Source organism: Falco rusticolus, chromosome 14 (assembly GCF_015220075.1).
Source record: "Falco rusticolus isolate bFalRus1 chromosome 14, bFalRus1.pri, whole genome shotgun sequence".
In the NCBI taxonomy this organism is placed as follows: Eukaryota; Metazoa; Chordata; class Aves; order Falconiformes; family Falconidae; genus Falco; species Falco rusticolus.
The window spans coordinates 1,571,764-1,592,522 of record NC_051200.1 but is presented as its reverse complement, the minus strand read 5'-3'; the positions used below and the strand labels follow the sequence as shown (position 1 = coordinate 1,592,522).

Below are 20,759 nucleotides of genomic sequence, written 5' to 3'. Positions count from 1 at the left end.
AGGGGTTAAAATAGAAACTATTTTGCAGCTTCAAAGCTATGGACACATCTGTAATTTATGTTATAAATGGAGCAAGATAAGAAAATTACAGGAGCCTCTTGGTTTCAGACAATGGCTTTGTTCCAGGGAGAACCATGAACGGTATTTCCTTTGACAACATGCTTATGCAAGGAATTACCTAACGGCAGAGCACAATTAAATCAATAAACTGTCTGTACTTATGGGCAGGGTGAAAGCCACAGATGTAAAGATAGGGAGTCTTTTATGCATTAATGGATTCTTTATGTTTTACTGAATGAGAAAGCAAGCTGATGATGTTACAGAAAGAAGACTTTCACCATACTCTGGGCTTCTTACCTGGACACTTACTGTCTCATAAATATTCTGTTGACTCATGATAAATTATGGGAGAGGTGTTTGCACTGTACCTGTTTCCCAGCATCAGGTGTGGCAGGATAAAAAGCAAATAGATGTTTTTATTTAACACAATAAACCACAAAATCTTTTTCATCTTCCCCCAGTTTGTGCTGGAAACCAGCATGCATCTCTGCTGCCATCAAGGAAATAAATTAGATTACTCAGTGTTATCTTAGTGCTGCTAAATAAAGTGGAATATTTCCTCTATAAAACATGTCAGGGTAAATCCTCATGATATTATCATGACAAAGCCTTTTCTAAGAAATGCTGTGAATTACAATATTTTACAATAACACTAATTTTTCTGCTGTTTTAGCTGAGATTTATCATGATTCTCCTCTTGACAAGCAAACTTGTTCCACAACCTCCAGTGAAGTTGGTCAGAAATGCCCAACTGCACATGCAAGACCACGGGAATAGAGGAACTGTAAAACTTAAACTGACTGACGACGTGTCTGGCTTGGGAGCTCACACCCAGCAGATATTCTCAACAAATCCCAGAGAAAAGTCCAGATTTTTCAAGGTGGTCACCCATGTCTGCCTTCAGAAGGGTTTAATTTAATTGTATTCCCAACAGCAACAATTCTAAATCCTGAGCAGGAGTGATGAGGTCCTTCAGCCATCGGATCTCCAGAGTTCCTTCGTGATTTTGGCCTGCACATCAGGTTGTTCTGTCCTGTCATTTTGCCACTGAACTTTCTGAAGAACTGTCAGTTCTGCCACTTTAGCCAAATATAAGACAGAATTTGTTACTGGGCTCTGAACAGTTACCGTGACAAGTTAACCTGGAAAATGGATTGGTCCCCAACCCCTACACAAGTGAGTGGCACCATGATGGGTTTCCATGAAGATAACAGGTTGTCTTTCCCGTAAATTCAGCAGAAGAGGGTGGGGAGCCAGAGCAACAGCCATGTGGTCACGTACACACAATTCTTCCCAGGGACTCAAAGGAAACTCCCCAGGTGTGAACCCTCTTGCCAGCGTTTCTGCAAGGTTACAGGGAAAGAAACACACCTCCCTTAGACCAACAACGGGAGCCCTGGATTCCTCTATTCCCGCTCCCTAAACACAGCCTCCTTTCATTAGGGCTGTTGGTAATATTCAACACTTCCTGCTGTGTTTTCTGTTACAAGGCGCTATATATCGCTGAAGGCTCATTTCCAAACGTGAACCAGAGATGAGCAACCGGACCCTTTGGTTTCTAACAGAGCTAGGGGTAAAGGATGTAAACCATGTCATATTTGTCCCCGAATCTCCCCTGTGGACAGCTTCTTCATTTTGCCCACCTTCTCAATCCTAGCGTTCCCTCAGAATTGAGCTGAGCTCTAGTGAAATCTTTTTCAGGGAGGGAGCACCAGGTGTGGCAGAGACAAACAGCCCGCTTGTGTGCGCAATCGGATGGGAGAGGGAGAGAGGCGTACCAGTAGGGATGGGACAGGGAGGTTTAGGCAAGGGGACAGAAAGTCAGTATTTTATTAAAAGAAACACTGGTGCAAAATGTTGTTGCAAAACTGAATGTCTGCTCACATCATCAAGGAAGTAAATTGCACTAAACCTAGCTGGTGGTGAAGGGCAGTATACCTCTGTTCCAGGAGAGATGCTGGAGCCTGGTGAGAGGAACATTAGGGCATGACCACCCAGCCCTCTGTGGGCAGGCTCGTTCTGTGACCGAGAGACCAACACCTGCAGGGTGACAGCACATGTGCATGCACCACCAAATCTCCAAGGCCTCTGCAGTGCCTCCTTTCTGAGGAAAGCAAGATTTGGTGGGTTCAGCTTCCCAGAGCACTGATTTCCATTTTGGTCTCGGCACAGAAAACCAGCTTGTCCACCTTCCTGGACTCTCAGCTGGCTGCTTTCAGCCATGGGTGTGCTGGTTTTGATGGGATAGAGTTAACTTTTTACACAGTAGCTGGTATGGGACAATGGTTTGGATTCCTGCTTTCGTTATTGCAGAGCAGTGCTCACAGGGAGCCAAGGCCTTTTCTGTCTCTCACACCACCCTGCCAAGAAATAGGCTGGGGGGGCACAAGGAGCTGGCAGGGGGCACAGCTGGGACAGCTGACCCCAACTGGCCAAAGACACAGCCCACCACAGCTTTTTATTGCTGAGCATGACGCCGTATGGGGAAGAAGGAGGAGGGGGGGACGTTCGGAGCGATGGTGTTTGTCTTCCCAATTCCCGGTTGCGCAGATGCAGCCCTGCTCTCCTGGGGGGGGCTGAGACCTGCCCATGGGACGCGGTGAATGAATTCCCTGTTCTGCTTTACTTGCATGCCCGACTCTTGGTTTACCTATTAAACTGCCTTTATCTCACCCCGTGAGTTTTCTCACTTTTACCCTTCCAATTCTTTCCCCCATCCCACGTGGGGGAGTGAGTGAGGGACTGGGAGGGATGCTGAGTTTCCAGCACAACAATGGTTTAATGTGACAATAAAACCCAGTCATTCCTAAGACAGGACAGCAGGTCCCATGAGTTGGTTGTTGCCTTCTTGGAGCTGACCCGTGTCCACAGTTGTGCTGTCTGGTTTCAGTTCTGCTCTGTCCATATCTGTCTCCTTCCTTCTTGTTGTTTTTTCACTCATTTATTACTTCATTTTATCTGCCAGTTAACTGTATGAGTCAGGAAAAGGCATCTTCCTGGACACAGTGAGGTCAAAAATCCATGAATTTGCATTTTATCAATGCACATTTTAAACACAGTTCTGTGCAGAGTAGCAGGAAAAAATAATTGATCTCTGGTGTTTGTTGTGCATATGCATGCACCCTTTCCCACCGGACTCTTACCCTTCCGCCAGAGATATGGTGGGACTCCTTCCTCAACAGATGGAATGAATTGTACTGTTCTGGGCAAAGCACGTCCAAAAAGTAAAAAAAATCACCAAAACCTGTAGCATCACAGACAAGGTGACCTCAAGGGACCCAAAAGCTGCTGTGTAGAGCTGGTTCTCAGTTATGAACGCCCCCAAAGCTGCCTGGTTTCGCATTGGAGGTTTAGCTATGAAGAGACGTGGACAAGGCCTTTAGCTTCCTTTGATCGGACTTTGTTGTGACTCTGGAGAGCCAGAGCTTGGAAGCCAGATAGAGAACAATCAACATTAATTATGTCTGTGGAAACTCCATCTCAGATCTTTCTGTGGCCAAGGAGGAGCAAGCCTGTGTCCCAGCAGTCATGGTCATTGCTTTCTGCTGGATTTGATCTCTTCTTCAGGCCTGGAACTGTAGCAAGCTGCTGTGCCTGCTCCTCCTTCGCCTCCACCTCTACTGCCATTTCTACTTCCCACAAGAGACTCTCACATTACCATTAGGACTTGGTTTATGTTGCAAGTGAGCGCAGCTGCAGGCAAGGAGGGCCTGGAGCAATTGTAAGGGGTAGTGAGAAGGAGGACAGGCTGTGGTACCCCTTTGGGCATGTAAGATCTGATAACCCAGTGTGGGAGCACAGGGTCCTTAGCCAGGTTGCAGGGGAAAGGATGCCAGAAGCGGTTAGGGGACTGCCGGGAACTCCGAGGCACTAAGGTGACTTGGTCAGGGGCAGAGTCAGTGCTGCTGGTGCATGCGTGTCCTCCAGGTTCTTAAGAACAGTGCAGTGAAAGGAAATCTGGGCCCATCCTGCCAAGTTAGGGTGCTGGCACTGACTGCACAAGGCCACGGTGGAAGCCCTGACAGTGAGAGAGACTGGTTATGGGCGTCTGTCATTAGTTCAGCAGACGAGAGGGCAATTGCTTGGGGTGAACGAGCAGTCAGGTCAGAGGAGGAAGGTTTCTGTAGTACCTCTGTAATTGGCATTACATCAGAGAAGGAGTTCAGAACTGGCTATTTACTGAAACTGGGCAATAACCACCTTGTTATGAAAGGCCCACAACACTTCCTGCTGCATGTAAATACAAAAAACAGGGTCCGAAAAGGGAGGTGCTAAGGTACAGAATGCCTCTAAACTCAGGGTGTGATCCTCCAACCCTCGTTCCTCCGAGGCTGCCTTGCGAGATGTTTGAAGAGGTTTCTGTTTCTGCAGCAGAAAGTGGAGGATGTGATGTTCCTCCAAGGCTCCTAGGCTTGGCTGGTGCTGCAGCATCTCTGTTCCACGGCTGCTGGGACAGGTGTGTCTATCTCAGGATAACTGCCTGAACCCTGACATCTGTCTCAAGCCAGAGCAAAATAAGTTGTTGAAAATCCTGCTTTTTTGGTATCTAGGAAGAGATAATAACACAAGCAAGATCTTTTTCTGTTGTCCAGGAAGGAGTGAAAAGGTGATTCTCACAAGAACTGACACTTCTGAGCCTCTGAACAGGGGCTTTGCAGTTGAGGTATTTATTACAGCCTCTGAGCCATGGCTAGAGGCCGTGCTGACTGGATGTACAGGACAGACCTCCCCATCCAGCCCCGCAGCATGACCCCTTGCACCGCCTGCTCTGCAGAGCTCTCTGCCTATCTTCCTCCATCCAGCGCAGGGGGCTGAGGAGTTGGGGACCCGCAGCAGCGCTGATGCGGGATCCCTTGAGTTCTGTGCCAGGAACCAGTGCAGAGGGCTGGATCCTGTGCCTGGCTGTGCCCCACCGACGCATGCCGGATCTGAACAGTGAGCTGCTGGGTTAGGCATCTACACCGGCAGAGCTGGAGGTGCAGGATCGCCTCCATCAGAGGCCACACAAAACCACCATGGAGCCACCGAGCTGAGCACAAGCCCTCACACACAAGGTCGGATATTAACTGAGCTCTATTGGCAGTGAGATGCCAGCAACCATGGAAATGGAGCAGGAGAATACAGGGATCTGGTAAACCCACCGGTCCCTGCCCGAAATGTAACTACAGAGGCTTTCCCTCCTCGACCCCAGCCCTGGCAGTGCTGTGCATAAAGAGGAGATGAAAGTCTTGCAGCCATCAGATGCTTTTCTGGTTGGGGCAGAAAGGAAGAATACAACAGAGTCACAACTGGAAGTTAATCACTTTAATTCTTGTTCTGACTCAAGAAGCTCGGTTTCCAGACCGTTGCTTTTCCCCACAAGATTTTTTACACAATCGATTTATTCACCAGGCAGATAAATTCTCTACTGCTGTTCCACACTGAACAACTCCAGGTGCACTGTGAATTACAACGAGGGAGACGGGCAGCAGAAGACAACTTTAACAGAGTTATTTTCTGCTTTGGTTAAGTGCCCAGATGCTGTCACCCAGCTACCTCTGCTCTCACTCCGAGCCGCAGCTCAGAGCTGCTCTGTAAGTTCAGTATTGCAGCTGGCACGAGCAACGGTGACTCCCATGTGGCTCTGGACCGTTACGGGTTGGCTGGCTCTTGGCTGGGCACTGCAGCTCCTATCAGGTACGTAAATCTGAGCTGCGTATCGTGGCGCAGCTGAAGATCTGGCCCAGGATTCTGAAATATGCTGTTACTTTGTTGTTCTCAGTATTTCCCCCAAAAGCAAACCAGATTATCTGGTCATGTTGCAGCAATGACCCTAGGCCCTTGATGCTACAGGGAGGAGTACCAGGAAGAATGCAGCAAGGTGAGTATGACATAAAATCACTGTGGGTTGTGTGTTCAGATGTTGTGCCCTCAACAGTGCCAGGATCAAAGGGTCTTGCTTTCATTATCACTTTGCTTCTGCCTTTCCCTCCACCTCATGTCCCATCCCAAGCTATAGGCAGACTTTGACTTTCGTATTTCAGGAGCAGGAGCCAAGGAGAAGAGGGCTCTGCCTCTACAGGGCTCCCAGTTCCTGGGGTTTCTCGAAGCTGGGGATGGTCAAGCCCATGTCTCAGGGCTTCTGCGTGGCTGGTTTCACTCAAGAGGTGGTTGATGCCGCCCTTCCTCTGTGAACCACTCTGCCCACTCTAGTATCAGGTCCACCCACTATACCAACATGCATCCTTGAGGATGACGTTGAGTCAGTTCCTGTTCCTATGGCACAGCTCTATTCTCAGAAGGGTGAGCTGTTTTTTTCCTGCAACTGGAAAATACACTTCTTTATTTTTCATTCTTTTTTTTAAATTTTGTTTCCATTGACACGGATGTCTGGACTCCACAAAGAGAAAAATCAAGGTGGGACAGCCCTTCTTCCTGGGCTGTTTCCAACCCCAGTGGGAATAAAGTGTTGGCTATTTCACAAAGAGGCCCATTCATGGGATTATTTTGTCTCCCAGGGTGACCTTTCAGGCCCAAGGGCCTCTGAGCCATTGACAATGCAACCAAAATTGGACTTTCTCATGGGCCTCTGGTTTTCCTCAGTCACTTCAAACTCTTCCTGCGGTGGAGGTCTGAGGACCCCAGGTCCCCTCCTGTACCTCTCACCGGGATGTTGATACCTCAAAACAGATCTCATCTGTGATTTTTCAGCAAACATACGGAAATGTTTAAATGTTTATCTCAACATTTTCTGACTGAAGTGGTTTGGATTTGCCACTGAAAACAGCGGCTTTTTTTGTCTCTCCATTTCTCTTTGCTTTGCCTTGAATGCTGGGAAAACTCTGGAAATATTAGATTTTTTTTTGCCTTGATTTAACTGAAATATCCCATTTAAATCTCCACCTCCCTAAACTATTTCTTGCCAGTTTGCTTGTACCCAGGAGAGCTGTGGGTGGGGTAAAATAAGGACTGAACTTAAATGAAACATCTCCCTGTCTTGCACCTCGCTCTGCAAAGTGAGAAGTGGCTCCCCGACACATTCTCCCAGTGTCCTGACACTCCGATCAAAACTTTCTGTAAGAAGCAAGCACCATATAGAGAGAGTGAAAGAGGAAAATTGGCCCCAGACGAGGCATCTGGTGAAGAATCCAGCTTTTTAAACCACTTTTAATTTGCAGCACACTAAACCATAACATTACTTGCAGCACAGGGCAGCAGCAGCCCTGGTATACTTAAGCCAGGACTGTTTTCTCCCAGCAAAAGGCTTTGTGATGCTTCAGCACCTCTCCAGATTAATGCTTCTCACCACACTCCCTCAGATTTCAGTGCGTATGGGTTTTTATAAGCGAGTTAAGGAAAGAAGCAAAATTCAGCCCTGGTGTTTATGTGCTCATTAGTACTCCTCAGCAAGGGAGCTGGCACCAGGGGGTTGATGTTAAGAGTTATCTTCCCTTTCCCTCCTCTTCCCCAATTTGATTCCCTCTTAAGACCCTTTGTGCATGGCTAGGAATCCTCACATGCTGAAATCTATAATTATATATAATCATTCCAGGTACTTGCCGCAGATGATAGCACAGTCCTGTGTGACATATGACTGTTGATTGAAAATATTTTATTGCTTTCTAAAAATCAGTTTTAATTAACTCCAAAGAGATACAGTAAGTAGACCAGCAAAACTATTCAACAAACTCAACTATCTGACATTTTCTTTCTCTGCAGGAGGAGAGATGGTTCTGCAAAAACAAACTGAGAATACCTGGTTTTGCTGTAGTTCGTAGAGGTTGAGCTCCTCTGCATAGAATTTATGCTTAAGTTCCAGCAGAACTTCAGGTGAAATCAATGAATCAATTCATTGGTTTCAGCTGGAGTTTGATTAGCACCTTGCACCTGAGTCAGGTAAGAATAAGATCAACAGTTTTCAGAGGCTAAACATGCCACCAACTGCACAGCCACGCAGTCCTTGCCAAGGAAAACTTCTCGTATTGGTTTGAGACTTCATTTCACCTCCTCCCGGTCAGCAGCTACCACGCTGCACTAACTCTGCACTCTGGAGGAAACGTACCATGAGATGTGTACAGTTATGCTGCGAGGCAGGAGACTTCCAGCATCCTTAGATGCAGTGCAGATAATTCTCCTGAAATTCCTACTCTGCATAAGACAACATGGGAAGGGAGGGTCCTTCATAATGCTCCAGCACTTCTAAGGAAATATTATTGGACTCATCAAAGTAGTAATTCCACTCTCACACTGACTATGAAATAAAGAAAATGGCACCTCAGATAACGGCATTTCTTTTTAGCATTGGCTTCTGTGACCTCTACTTTGAGAGGACGTATCAGGAGATAGCCCCAGCTCCCAAGGCCGTGCCTCGCCTCACCTATTCTAGAAAGTCCACTGCACTCACCAGCACAGTACCTGAATACATCTTCTTCCCTCTCCCACTTCGAGTTCCATGCAGTGTTTTCCCCAAAGCACAATCACAAAACACTTCGCCTTACCCTGTGCCCCAAACCAAAGGCATTACCTCCCAGTGGTAGGAATAAAGCTCTGTTACTCTGGGGCCAGCCTGTCACCCGTATCACGCCTCCTGTGATGTGTGTGATCCAGTGATGCTCCTGTGATCACTGAAGATCAGATTTATGTCTGATCTTCAGTGAAAGCTGGCAGTCTCCATAAATGAAAAATTTACTTCTGGATGACCCTGGTTTGTACATCAGCTTTGCACTGGGATATTTTAGCAGTACCCATAGAAAGATGAATAAGTCACCCCTGCAGCTGGGAAACCTCTCCCATTCCCCAATTTGACCTATATGTCATTTTCCAGCAAACAATTTCCTCGCGAGCAGATAACTGCTTGGCTTGCGCAGGAGTCAGAGGCGAGTGTGGTTCTCACAGCCATCACCAGGGCACTGCACTGGCACCGTCTCTTCCGAGGTGGCCTTGCCCACCCCGTTGTGCACAGCACGGCTGTGATCCAGCTGTTCTTTCTGGCCTTTTGTGGTGCAAGTGCCACCGCTAGGAACCAATGCGTGTTTCTTCTGCACCTGCTCTAGTATCTGCAGCACCTGAAATTAGTAAACACAGCTGTGAGTGGGTTAGTAATTAGGGGAGAGCACTAATTTCTTCTCCTGCTATTGAAATAATGTCCTATTCTCTTCCAAGCTACATGTCTGGGCTCAGCCTTGTGATTACCCTAAGGTCTCTGGGACAGGTGTAAATGGAGAGCCGGCCCATGGAGGTCCGTGACCTTGGATCTCAAAGCTCTTTCCGTGAATGAATCAGTCTCACCTTGCACGTTCCCCAGTCATGTGCTCAGCACAGAGAGGAGCAGTGGTGGTCCAGAGGCAGGATCAGGACACAAGCAACATGGAGCTCTGGTTTTCTGCTCTTTCATAGAGGGTGGTTCCTATGACAACTCCTCATGCTACCACAAATTTCTTCACTTCCTTATGGAATAGGGAAACCCCTGGTCTGAAACCCACTTAATGGAGATGAAGAAATGGAGCAGAATTAAAATCAAGGTTAATTTTACCTGAGACTTGGGGATGATACCAACTCTGAAGAATCCTATGTTTCCACTGTCAATTTTGGTGCAGTCCACAACAGTGGAGGCAATGTTCTCTGGAGAAGGCCCATCACAAAGGACTGCATCCACCTAAGAGCAAGAGATGTTCACACCAAGTTCCCCTCAGGCATTTGGGAAAAGAGAGGGCAGTTTCCCCCTCTCGACAGCAGGTAATTATTATCAAAGGCAACTCTGCTCCTTCCTACTTCATTGTATTGACACTAACTAAGGGTTGAATTTGGAATGAATGAGGAATGAGTTGAATAAAAGCAAAGAGAGAGCTCTATGGGGTGTAGGTCAGCAGTACAGCAAAGACAGGTTTATATCAGCTGAGGAGCTTTGAAGAAGTCCCATCCACAAAGCAAATGTGCAGAAAACCAAATTTTTGAGGAGTTAGAGGTGGAAGATCTGTACCACCTTTTGCTGAAAACTTCCCTCACACGAGCTGCCACGAACATGCCAGATGTAGTATGCTCAGGATTTAGCAGTGAAACAAAACAGCCATTTGAGTGGCCATGACCATTGTACTTCCAGAACTTATGAAAGTTTTAAACTCCAGGAATATTTCAGACCTTTGGCACCAGTTTTAGTGCAGCTTCAGCTTTAGATGGGAATCCCCTGTGTTCTGACAGCACAACGCCAGCTGGAGCCCTGGTGCATTCAGGCATCAGTGGTTTTATTGCTTGTAAGCAAAGAAGCATTTTTTTGTTGCTCATATCGTTGTGTTACAGATGAACTCACTCTCATTGCCAACCCATAACTATACTGTATAAATCATAAGACTTTTGGTCTCCCACCAAGCTCTGTATTTTACACTGTTCTTTCACTATGACACCAACACAAGGCGTGTCCATGAGACTTTTTTAATGAGATGCTTTCCCAGATTCTTGAGATCATCTATGGATTGGCCTACTGGAAACAAAGTGGTTGTGTTTTTCCATCCCCACATCTTTTGGGGCCAGCCAGAATGAAAAGACACAGAGCCCCAGTTACCTTATCTCCCAGCTTAGCATACACTTGGTTGTGGTGTGTTGTGTCTGCCTCTCCTGTTGGGTTAGCTGACGTGACCGCAATGGGGCCAACCTGGTGACAGAAGAATGGGAATGAAAGCTCTGAGCAGGTTTTGCTGTACAAAACAGATGACTTGAACTCTGAGTCTCTGTGACTTTAAAGAAAACTCAGTGTGACTCACCCAGGTAGAGACACCTAATTTGTAGGCAACTACAGTCCCACCAAATCTGTGTACAAGTGACTAACACCCTGCTAAATTGCGGTTTACTGATGTTGATCAGGAAAGAACATTTTGTTTTCCAGCAACAGCAATTGCCAAGGACCTACAATGCCTGTCCTAGAAATGAGTAGAACGTGCATGGTATCACAGTTCCTCTGGCCACATTCTGGACCTTCTGAAGTTATTCTGGCTTCAGGTAAGCCCACACTTGCAGCAGAAGTGTTCTATGTAGGAAATCAGACAAGTGTCTGTTAATTGCATCTTTTCTGGATTTCTGACAAGGTGGTTGTTCTTGTCACCCTCTTTTGTGAAATAAAATCAGCTGACTGCATACTCCAGTACTTCTTAATGATATTTTTCTTGCGGGAGTTACTCACGTTAACAGTTTTCACTCCCCAGACCTGTCTGAACGTGCTAGGATTCTCACTTCACTGAGAAAATTAAAAAGAGAGGAGTAGTGACATACCGAGGGGGCTGGAAGGGTGCTCCAGCCTCTCACTATCTTTCTCCCCTCCAGCAGGCCAGAGGACCTGGGCACTAGTGACTGACACCAAACCTGCTTCCTAGACAGGGGAACAGCCAGGTCCGGCTGGCAGCACTGATGGGATGAGCGTGCTTTGGCCACTCACCAGGTCGATGAGGTGTGTGGTGACAGAGCAGTCGGGGATGCGGATGGCAATGCTCTGAGGGGTACCAACGTATTTAGCAGAGTCTTTCATTCCCAGGAAGTCCACCCATTCACCTGCACAAGGAAGAGTCACATGGCACTTAGGGATGTACATCAGTCCAAACAATGATCGTACCGGAAACATCACATGGAGCATGTGGTGTTGCAGGGATGCATGACTTAAAGTTTCAGGGTCAAAGCTCTCCAGAGAACTTGGAAGTAACAGCATTTCCTCACCTCTGGGAACCACCAAGCTAATAGGAGATGGCCATGCAGCCTCCATGAAGTCCCAGAGGAGGGGAGTGAACAAATGCTTTGCAGGTTCCAGTTGCTTTAAGCTAGAAATCCAGAGTGACATGGGGCGATCCTGAGCCTGGCGCTTAGATCTGGAAAAGAGTGAAGAAAAATGAGCCTGGAAGTAAAATGGGAATTTAGTTTCAAGCTGAAATGGAAATTGTGTTAGCGAGACCTAGAGTTAAGACAAGGTGTGTAGGCTCTGCCCCAGATCACTGGTCTGTAGTAAAAGTAGAACTGTTCAACAGATGACCTGACAGAAAGGGACATTAATGACTACTCCCAGTCAGGAATGCCTACTCCAAATCAAGGTTTTAGCTTCTTGTATAGTGATGGGTCAAAGTCCCAGCTGCCCAAGTTCTGAGGAAACCCCACCAGTATGAGTGGTCCCAGCTGCTTACAAAAGCACAGCTAGAGGCATTGTTAAACATGAGAGGGGTTTTGGTTGTGACAATATATACCTACAAATGTGTATAATGATCCCCTGCCCCATCTGTCTCTTTGGGTTTCCTTATGATATCCAAGTGCCTGGCTCCATCTCTTGCCAGGAGACCTCAATATTCTACAAGACTATTACAGCTCAACTGTCTCTTTTCCTTAAGTGGATCTCCTCGCCCAGACTCATCACCTTGTTGCTCCCATGAAGGCTGAGCTATGCGTCCCATCGCTCTCGATGGCTGCTGTAGTCAGTACTCAGCAGCAGCTCTAAATCCTAGAGGCTCCTTTAGACCAGCCGAGGAAGCCTCCACCGGGGCAGAAAGACAAATACTTACCGGTGAGCCTTCTCCACAGCGTCAGGCCGATTACAGGCTGCCACAAGCACATACACAGTATCTGTGGGGATGCCACAAGTCCCTCCGTTCTTCAGGATATCTGTTTGCATGTGAACAGGGAAGAACCCCTTGAGTGACTAGAAGTGAGGGGCTGTAACTCAATGGAAGAGCTGTCACAGACAAAACAGCCAATTTGGTGCTCTTATCTCCTTTTCCCAACTAACAAAGCATTTCCTCTGACAGTGCATTTGCTAGCATTCATCCAAGAGGAGATCTGGCACTTAGCAGAGCTCTGGGCCACGCTCATCAGGGCCAGAAGTCACTCAGCCCTGTGGAGACAGCAAGCACCCTGCATTTGCCCTTTCTCTGTACAAAGCTTTCAGTGGTAGTTCCAGCCTGAAGGATCCATGTATCTTAGATTGGATGAGCAGACAGGGGTATGATACAGGAGAGACTGCAGCAAACTCACTGCTAAACCCAGCTCCTCTTTCCCCCCTGGTGTATTTAGCTTCTAATAACTTTTGTAACTTCACCCACTTGATCAAAAAGTCATCAGATTATCACGATTTCCAAATCTGCATTGGAACAATGTGCTTTTAATAGTGTTCTGCTATGAAAACTCCCAGCATTTACCCTCCACCCCCACATTATGCCCTATGCATTTCCCTTACCTGCAATTCTCTTGACTGAGGAAGCTTTCCTGGCAGGCAGGTGAAGGCACTTGGTCATTCCTCCCCCCACACCACCAAGCTGCACAATGGGCCTACCCATTGGTAAGCAGGAGCCCTCAAAGGTGCTGTTGCAAAGGGCAGACAGGAAGCAGTAAAAGCTGACCAGACCAAAGATGAGAGTGGCAGCAATGTCATAGCCAGCGGGAAGAGCGTGGATGGAATCCAGCAAAAAGCTGACAGCGATGAGCAAGAAAGTGATGGAGTAAAAGAACCAGGCGATGTTTAAGAAGATCGTGCAGAAGACAATGAAGACATTGAAAAGCATGAAAGCAATGATGCCTACTGCTGCATGGAAGCTTCTGGTGGTGCCATAGAGGCCACCATATCTTGTCAGGCCCCATATGATCCACATGACAGCATAGAGAATGAAGGCACTGCTCTCCAGGGTTTTACCCCGGGCAAAGGCCACTGAGCCACCTAGAAGCTTAAGGATCCCACCAGCTACCACTACCCACGGAATTACAACAGTAGCAAGTGGAGCCTGTGGGTCCCCTGTCATTGTTATAGTAAAAGAAGCGAGGACACTGCATGCATAGCCAAGCACTTCTGCATCTGCATACCTGGAATACCCAAGGTAGGGAGCATGAAGGTCTGCCCCTTCACGAAGCTTCAGAAGACTGCTGTGATCAAGTAGGGCCTTCACAGCACCCTTCCCTGTTGGGATTTTGGCACTTGCTTTCACATTGTACAGGTGAATTAGAGTCATCAAGGCTGAGGACACAAATATGGCCACATCCACGCCTTGGGGTCCACCTTCAAAAAATCCCTTGGGAGAGCAAGCTAATGCAATGCAGTAGGCCACATAAAAGAGCAAATACAGGCCATCGGCTGGGCTCTTAAGAGTGAGGAAAAGGGCCAAGACAGCAAAAAGGATTGAGAAAACCACCAGGAATGGAGTAGGGAGGGATGGCTCCTCTGGTTGCCAGACTGGGTACAGAAGGCAATAGCCTCCAGCAAATTTCAGGATGGAAGTAAAACCAAAGAATGTAGCCATTAGTACGTCCATTGCACGGTATGATAAAATGCAGATGCCAATCTGGTAGATCCCAGCTGCCCACAGCCAGGGCACTTGACCGATAAATAGTTTGCCAGTGATGCCCAGGAGCCTACAGCCAAAGACACTGGCAGACAGCATGTTCAGGATCAGACCAGTGACTGCAAAACAATTAATGCCACCACTGGTGGATTGGATCTGTTCATGGGTCTTTTTCTTGGCCAGATCTGTGCCAGGGAGGGCAATTTTCTCTTTGGTTAGGAAATAGAGAATCCTTCCCAGAGCAAAATAACCACCAACCAAGCAGACGATCATATAGTTGCAAGCCACAGCAGAGGAACCAAAAGCTGTGCTATAATGCATGGCAACTTCATGAGCACTGGCGAGTGAGACAGCAGAAGCAATCAGAGCTAGGATGACCTCTCTGCAAAGGAAGCCCACCACTGCAATAATGAGTAGTGCCAAAGTAAATGTGACCAGGCCAGGCACCAAGGCATTGCGGAAATCACCAGTGTCGTTCAAAAGTCCTTGCCCTCCCAGGATGAAGACCACTCCATAGCCGCACCAGAACACTGAGATGGTCAGGCAGAGAGACAGGAACAGGGAGGCATTTCTTAGGCTTCTCCGAATTCCTGTGAAACAAATGACAACAGAAACAGAACGGTGGTTTCAGGACAGTAGGCTATGGAAAGCGGTAGTTAGGACAGGCGGCTGTGCTACGGCACATGGTGTGTTGGAAGCATGATCACTGTGCTAGCATGGAGCTGCACAGGTCCTGCGTGATGCTAGACAGAGCCATCACGAGTTGGGGTAGGTCTGCACCATACCCCATTATGCTGTGTAGTCATGACCATACAGACTCCATCAGCACAACACCGTGTTCACCAGAATGCCTGAGGTGAGCTCAAAGCACTTGAGCTCCTTCAACTAAGTACTGTGCCAGGCCTGGCGGGCAGTTTGCACTAATGAAGTTGAGGTTCAGCAAGCCATTGTCTTATCCTCCTCATGATGCCTACGAGACTCAGTAACAAGACCATACTATACTAATACAGATCAAGTCCTGACACCGCTTTCCTTTGGGTTGCCTGGTGGTTTGTTTTGTTCCTGCTGTAAGCTGTCAGCTGTTTGAACCACAACTGTCATACAACCTGCTGCATCCCATAAATAATTGGACCTTTTCAGAAGACAGAAGCATAGGTATTGCAAGATTGATTCCTTCTCAAGAACTATCCTGCTTGGTATCCTGATCCCCAAGATGACAAAGACCTTGATTTAAAATACTTCAAGGTGAATGGAACCCACCTACTACCCTCAAACAATTATCACAAAGTACCTTATTTTTACTGCTATGCTTTCTTACTTTACAATGTGAGGACACTGATCAGCACGGATAGAGCTGAAAGCTTCCTTGCAAAGCTGGAGCTTTGTAATGGACCTGTGCTTCATTTCTTCCTCAAACTGATACAGCCTCGTGAGCCAGACTCATGTTGGGGAGGGAAGCAAGAGCTCAGCTGAAAGAGTCCCCAAGCTACAGAGGACTGTAATCACACAAGTATGCATCTCTTGGAACAAGGGAGCCTAGAAATTCCTGCCTTTGGTAGGAGCTGTTGTTTCCCACCAACTGTGAAACATCACCTGCCCACTGGTCCATTTCATATGGCTCCATCAATACAGCTGCTTCTAAGTGTTTTCTACTAATGCTTTGTGCCACTGCTGACTGAGAGAAGAGGTGGACCTATGTTTTCTGGATTAAAATATGTAGTGTGTCCCCCAAGCTGTCTGCTTTGTAGAGGAAAAAATACCAGTATCAGATCTTGGATTTTCACGTCCTCATCACTCTGAGCTGAAAAGGAGAAATAACTCAGCATTCATTCTCAAAAGTGTGGACTTTGTTATAGCCAGTGATTTTTTTCTCTCAGGTAAGTAGATCTCTTGGCATTTACGCATCAACATGCCACTTCAATGCATGGATGCCTAAAGTACTCTCAGAAAGCCTGGGAACCATCTTTAGAGAAATCATGTGTTCAGTCTGTTAAAACTCTGAGAGAGCCTGGTAAAGCATTTGTTCAAAACTAACATTAATTTCTCTAGTTGCCTATATAGGAAAAATTTCCTGCGCTGACACACTCCTCTAGGAGAATGAATCAGTGGTCTGGCAAGGCTGCCACGGTTTGTGTAAACCTGTTGGCAAAGCCCACCATGTACGAAAAAATACAAGTACGCAAAGCTATCGAAGGGGGAGGCCTTGAGGCTGGCCACCTCCGAGTCTTACCTGCATATGCCAAAAGAGACGATAAAACCAACAGAAGGACCCCAAGAGCTGTGCTGGGGATCAGAGGGGCTGCTCTGGGTGAACTGTAGAAATTCACTGCCAGTAAGAGTGATCCTGTGTGTGACAAGGAGGTGGAAAACAAGAAAGAGCTTGTAAACTTTGCCCCAAAAAGCAGGAGAGAACCAGAGTGGCAAGAGCAGGGAGTAGAGAAAAAAAACAACAGTACAAGACATGCAAACAGTGAAGTCTAAGGGGCGGGGGGGCTATGCTGTAACCTGGTTTGTGTCCAAGGCTTCACCTTTTCTGGGTGCCTGGCTTTAAGAAACTTGAACTTAATCATGTTTGAAAATGCTCCCCTGTTGCCAGATAAAAGCAAAAATCAGCTCTCCGATTCAAATTACACAAAAGGCAACCGGATGCAAACACACTCCACAGATGATCACATAAGCCTTGTGCCTACAGAAAACCAGGCAAAAAATGCAAAGGGGCAGCACTCAGAAAGATGAAACACAAAGAAGGAGCAAATGAAAGGGAGTGAACACAGAAAACAGAGCTGCAGGGAAAATGCAAAGGGAGGAAAGTGCATCCAAATAAAGATCACTTATGAAAATGACTACCAAAAAGTTTTGATTTGCTTCCTACCCAGGATGGATTGAGTACAAAAGTTCAGGCCAGCACTTTAAAGCCAAGACAAATATTTTGTTGGCTGCTGAGATAGGTGCAGGGATCTCTGGATCTAAAAGTTTTACCCAGGGAGCTAAGATGCAGAATAAACAGACTCGTTAGCCCCCTTTGCAAAGGGGGGTGTCCATGAAAGCTAGTCCCAACCCCATCTTCCCGTGCCAAGAAGACTTGACCCCTACCTGCGGAAATGCCCAGGAGCCCTATGGAGGAATGCAGTGACTCAGCCTTTCTGTCTGCCATCGCAGAGCCTGCTGAAGACCCAGATGCGGGCTGAAGTGCTGCCTCTCTTTCCTCCCTAGCTCTTTATAACCAAACCAACTCCGCTGGCCTGCGTTCCTCCCTGCTCTCCACCCCTTTTCCCTACAAACATCTTCTGTTAGTGTTCCTTTCTGCATGCGGGAGGAAATGTAAATGAGTTGCTTGCTGCAATAAATTTGAGTCTGTGAGTCAGCAAGGACTGCTGGTAGCTCCCTCCAGGGGCCTGTTAATTTTACTGTTGATTAACCCTTGTTAAAAAAGACACTTGAAAAATAACACTGAGGGTTTATTACTATTACTGCCTTTTTGCTACTGCCAGTGAGGAAATTACACTGGTTAAATTAAAGCTTTTTTAAATAATCCATCTTGCTGGAGCAAACAAGTACGTTGCAAGCCCAGGAGCTCCTTGGGGACCAGTTATTTCTCCTAACACTGGCCACGGTCCTGCTGTTGTGCCTGTCACAGCTATGAATGCCTGGCACCGCTGGTCCTGTGCAGGGCAAACCCAGGGCAGATTCAGTGCCATTCCCTTAAAGGTGGCTTCTGTTCCTGTGCCACCCCACATCTCTCCAGTCCGGCCTCCCTGCGCACACTCCCAGGTTGCTCCTCCCGAGTGGTGTTCACAAGGGAGGTGTCAACGCGAACATGCAGCCTGGAGACCGTCAGTGTAAGGATAAATCTGGAGGAGCCTTGCTGGCTGTCCAGGAGAACTATGCAGGCAGCATCAGTCATTGCCGTGATTGCTGCTGTATCCTAAAGGCGACATGAGGACCTAGTCACAGCTTCCTACTGCTTCCCACGGAGGATATGTGGTCAGCACATAAAGGTGTTCACCAGTGCAGGAGAGGCTGCAGAAAGCAGCAGAGACTGGCATCGGGATCACATTGGGTCACACATTAAGTGGAAATTAGGCAGAGAACTGTTCTGGGAGAGCTAGCAGAGCTTTGGTAGAAAACAGGGGCAACACTTGCCTGCACCTATGTACATTCCTCCATCATTTTGTTTGTGTGCAATGGACCAGTGTAGGTTCTATTCCCATTAAGGACTCGGCTCCTGTTCCCATCAGCCCCAGTTAAAGCAAATTCCACTCTCAGCCTCTTGACAAGACCAAAGATGCAGAACAGTGGAAAGAGCTTCACACTGATATTACTAGGCTGATCAAGGATGACTCTGTAGAGGCCCTACAGCAGCAAGCTGTGATACTCCTCATGGCAGATCCTGCTCGATGCTCCCCCATAAGTCATGCTGCACAGCCAGGGCTGGAGGACAGAAGAGCTGTTGGAAATGAGACTTCTGGCTGCACAGAGTGGGGCTCAAAGACGGGCCTCCAGGATCATCCAAGGCATCGGATCTGTAGCAGCACCCAGAACAACCCCAGACTGTCAGAGCCAACAGATAATGTCAAAGGAGCTTGCTCCTCCTGCTCCCTCAGCCAGCTGGAGCATGGTGGCACGCTTCTATTGCACAGATGCATCACTATAATGGCTCCCAAACTTTCCTGGTTTCTTCAGTGCTTTGGAGGACAGTTATCTTTGTGTTCACCCTTCAAGAAGAGCTCTGAGGCAACAGGGTTCCTTCATACTCATCTTCACCAGAATATTAATGCAGATTAAAGCAAGGTGTTAATATTAAAAGCCCAATGTCTCTACTGTACCAAATGTGTGCAGGCATTCCCACACAGAATGGAATAACTCAGCTGAAAAGTATTGTTCATCAAGAGTATGCTTACTGCCGATAGATCTTTAGGTTCTGTACAACTATTGAGATAGCTCTTATTACATGAGGAAGCAAGCACTGGAACAAGCCTGGTCTGTCCAGTTACACCTAACCAATTATATCAGTAAGAGGAACCGGCTCTGTCACTTTGCAACAGGCAGAGCTAAATTATATGGTCTGAAGCAAGCAGTAAGTTTATTTAAATCATCAGCCCCTGGCTATCTTTGTTCCATCATTAACGGGACTCCTAACCAGATGAAGGTGGAAGAAATTGTTCAAGTCACAGCATGATTCAGCTGTTTTTTCATGCAAGATGAAATAATACATTTCTAAACTAGTTAGAATACCTTAGATAGCAAAACAAACATTAGTGGAAAGGCTTTTGGTGTTTTCCACACACATCTCACAGTTCAATTCCTGTTCTGGGTAATAAAAGTAACTGTAAGAAAAGCCTTTGTTAAATTAGCTGGACTGCAAGTTCTTCCTCATGTGCTTTTTGTTCCTGCTTGTACAGGTTGAGCTAGGAATATGTGGTGCCTGATATCACTAGTTTTAAGAGATGCATGCAATAAATGAAGTCACATGCATTAGCAATAAGTATCTTCCTCATGCCTGCTATGTCTAACGAACTTGCCAAAACACCATTACACACAGAATACACTTCATGTGTCTACAATACATGATAGAGACCCGAGCAAAATTTCGTATAAATATCCCCTGAAAAACATCCTTCAGCCATGTTGAAGTATTTTGCTCTCTGAAGAATGGCAAGACAGTCTCAACAGGCCACAGTTATTTCAAGAGTGCAAAGCTGAAACAGAGAGGTACATAATCATCTCAGGTGTGAGCATATCAGGGACAAGGAAGAACAAGTCTCTGCAGGAGCAAGGGAGTTTCCCCACCACATGCTGTGAATTTACTGCCCTGTGCCCCTCTGTGGTCAGAGATCTGCCAATTCCTGGCACCACTTTCCCAGCAAATGGAGAGATGGTGCTGTTGATGAAGAATCAAATTATTAATTCTTACCCTCAGGACCAAAAGTCCAGGAAACAATTACAGCTGAGTGCAAAATGGTCTGCCTTTGGGAGGTGGGATATGAGGATGACATTTAAAGTCCAAAAAGGAAATCTTGGTGTTCAAAGACTTTTTAAAAACACTTAGGTTTCAAAAAGTGGGGCACAGAGAGGAAGGCACTGGCTGGAATACTTGCTCTGGGCGGGCTCCCTTTGATACCATCTTATGGCCAAAGGCTTTGGTACTTTAGTCTGAAATAGAATGGAAAATCAACAGCTGAGAAGGAAAAATACAGCTGCTCTGTTGAACAGGTCACGTCAGCTGGGGATGCTTTGGAGACAACGTGCTGGGAAGGAGACCTGCGAGAGAGCAGTCATTTGGGGAAACAAATAATATTTACATGCCCTGCCTGTGGCACTGGAAATAAAACCTTCTTGCCAGTAAGAAATTCAGCCCAGCCCTCCTGGCCCCACCTGCTCCTGGGGGAGGGATCGCACTATAAAAGACTCCAGGCAGTGAAC

At 47.0% G+C, this 20,759-nt stretch overlaps 1 protein-coding gene across 1 annotated transcript; it reads right to left on the bottom strand.

Moving 5' to 3' along the window:
- Positions 1-7,660: 7,660 nt before the first annotated feature.
- LOC119157440 lies at positions 7,661-15,945 on the bottom strand. The gene is made up of 8 exons (XM_037408386.1): positions 15,930-15,945; positions 13,241-14,926; positions 12,570-12,669; positions 11,740-11,888; positions 11,465-11,577; positions 10,598-10,687; positions 9,572-9,694; positions 7,661-9,104 (listed from the first exon to the last, which is right to left on the bottom strand). Exons 1-8 carry the CDS (start codon positions 15,943-15,945, stop codon positions 8,910-8,912), a joined length of 2,472 nt encoding a protein of 823 aa, XP_037264283.1. The 3' UTR covers positions 7,661-8,909.
- Positions 15,946-20,759: the final 4,814 nt, after the last annotated feature.

Excerpts from the sequence above, each read along its gene's own strand:
- LOC119157440 (XM_037408386.1), bottom strand. Across the intron at positions 11,889-12,569 it reads GCTGTGGAGAAGGCTCACCG|ATCTAAGCGCCAGGCTCAGG; the intron begins GTAAGTATTTGT and ends ACTCTTTTCCAG. Across the intron at positions 11,578-11,739 it reads TAGCTTGGTGGTTCCCAGAG|GTGAATGGGTGGACTTCCTG; the intron begins GTGAGGAAATGC and ends TTCCTTGTGCAG.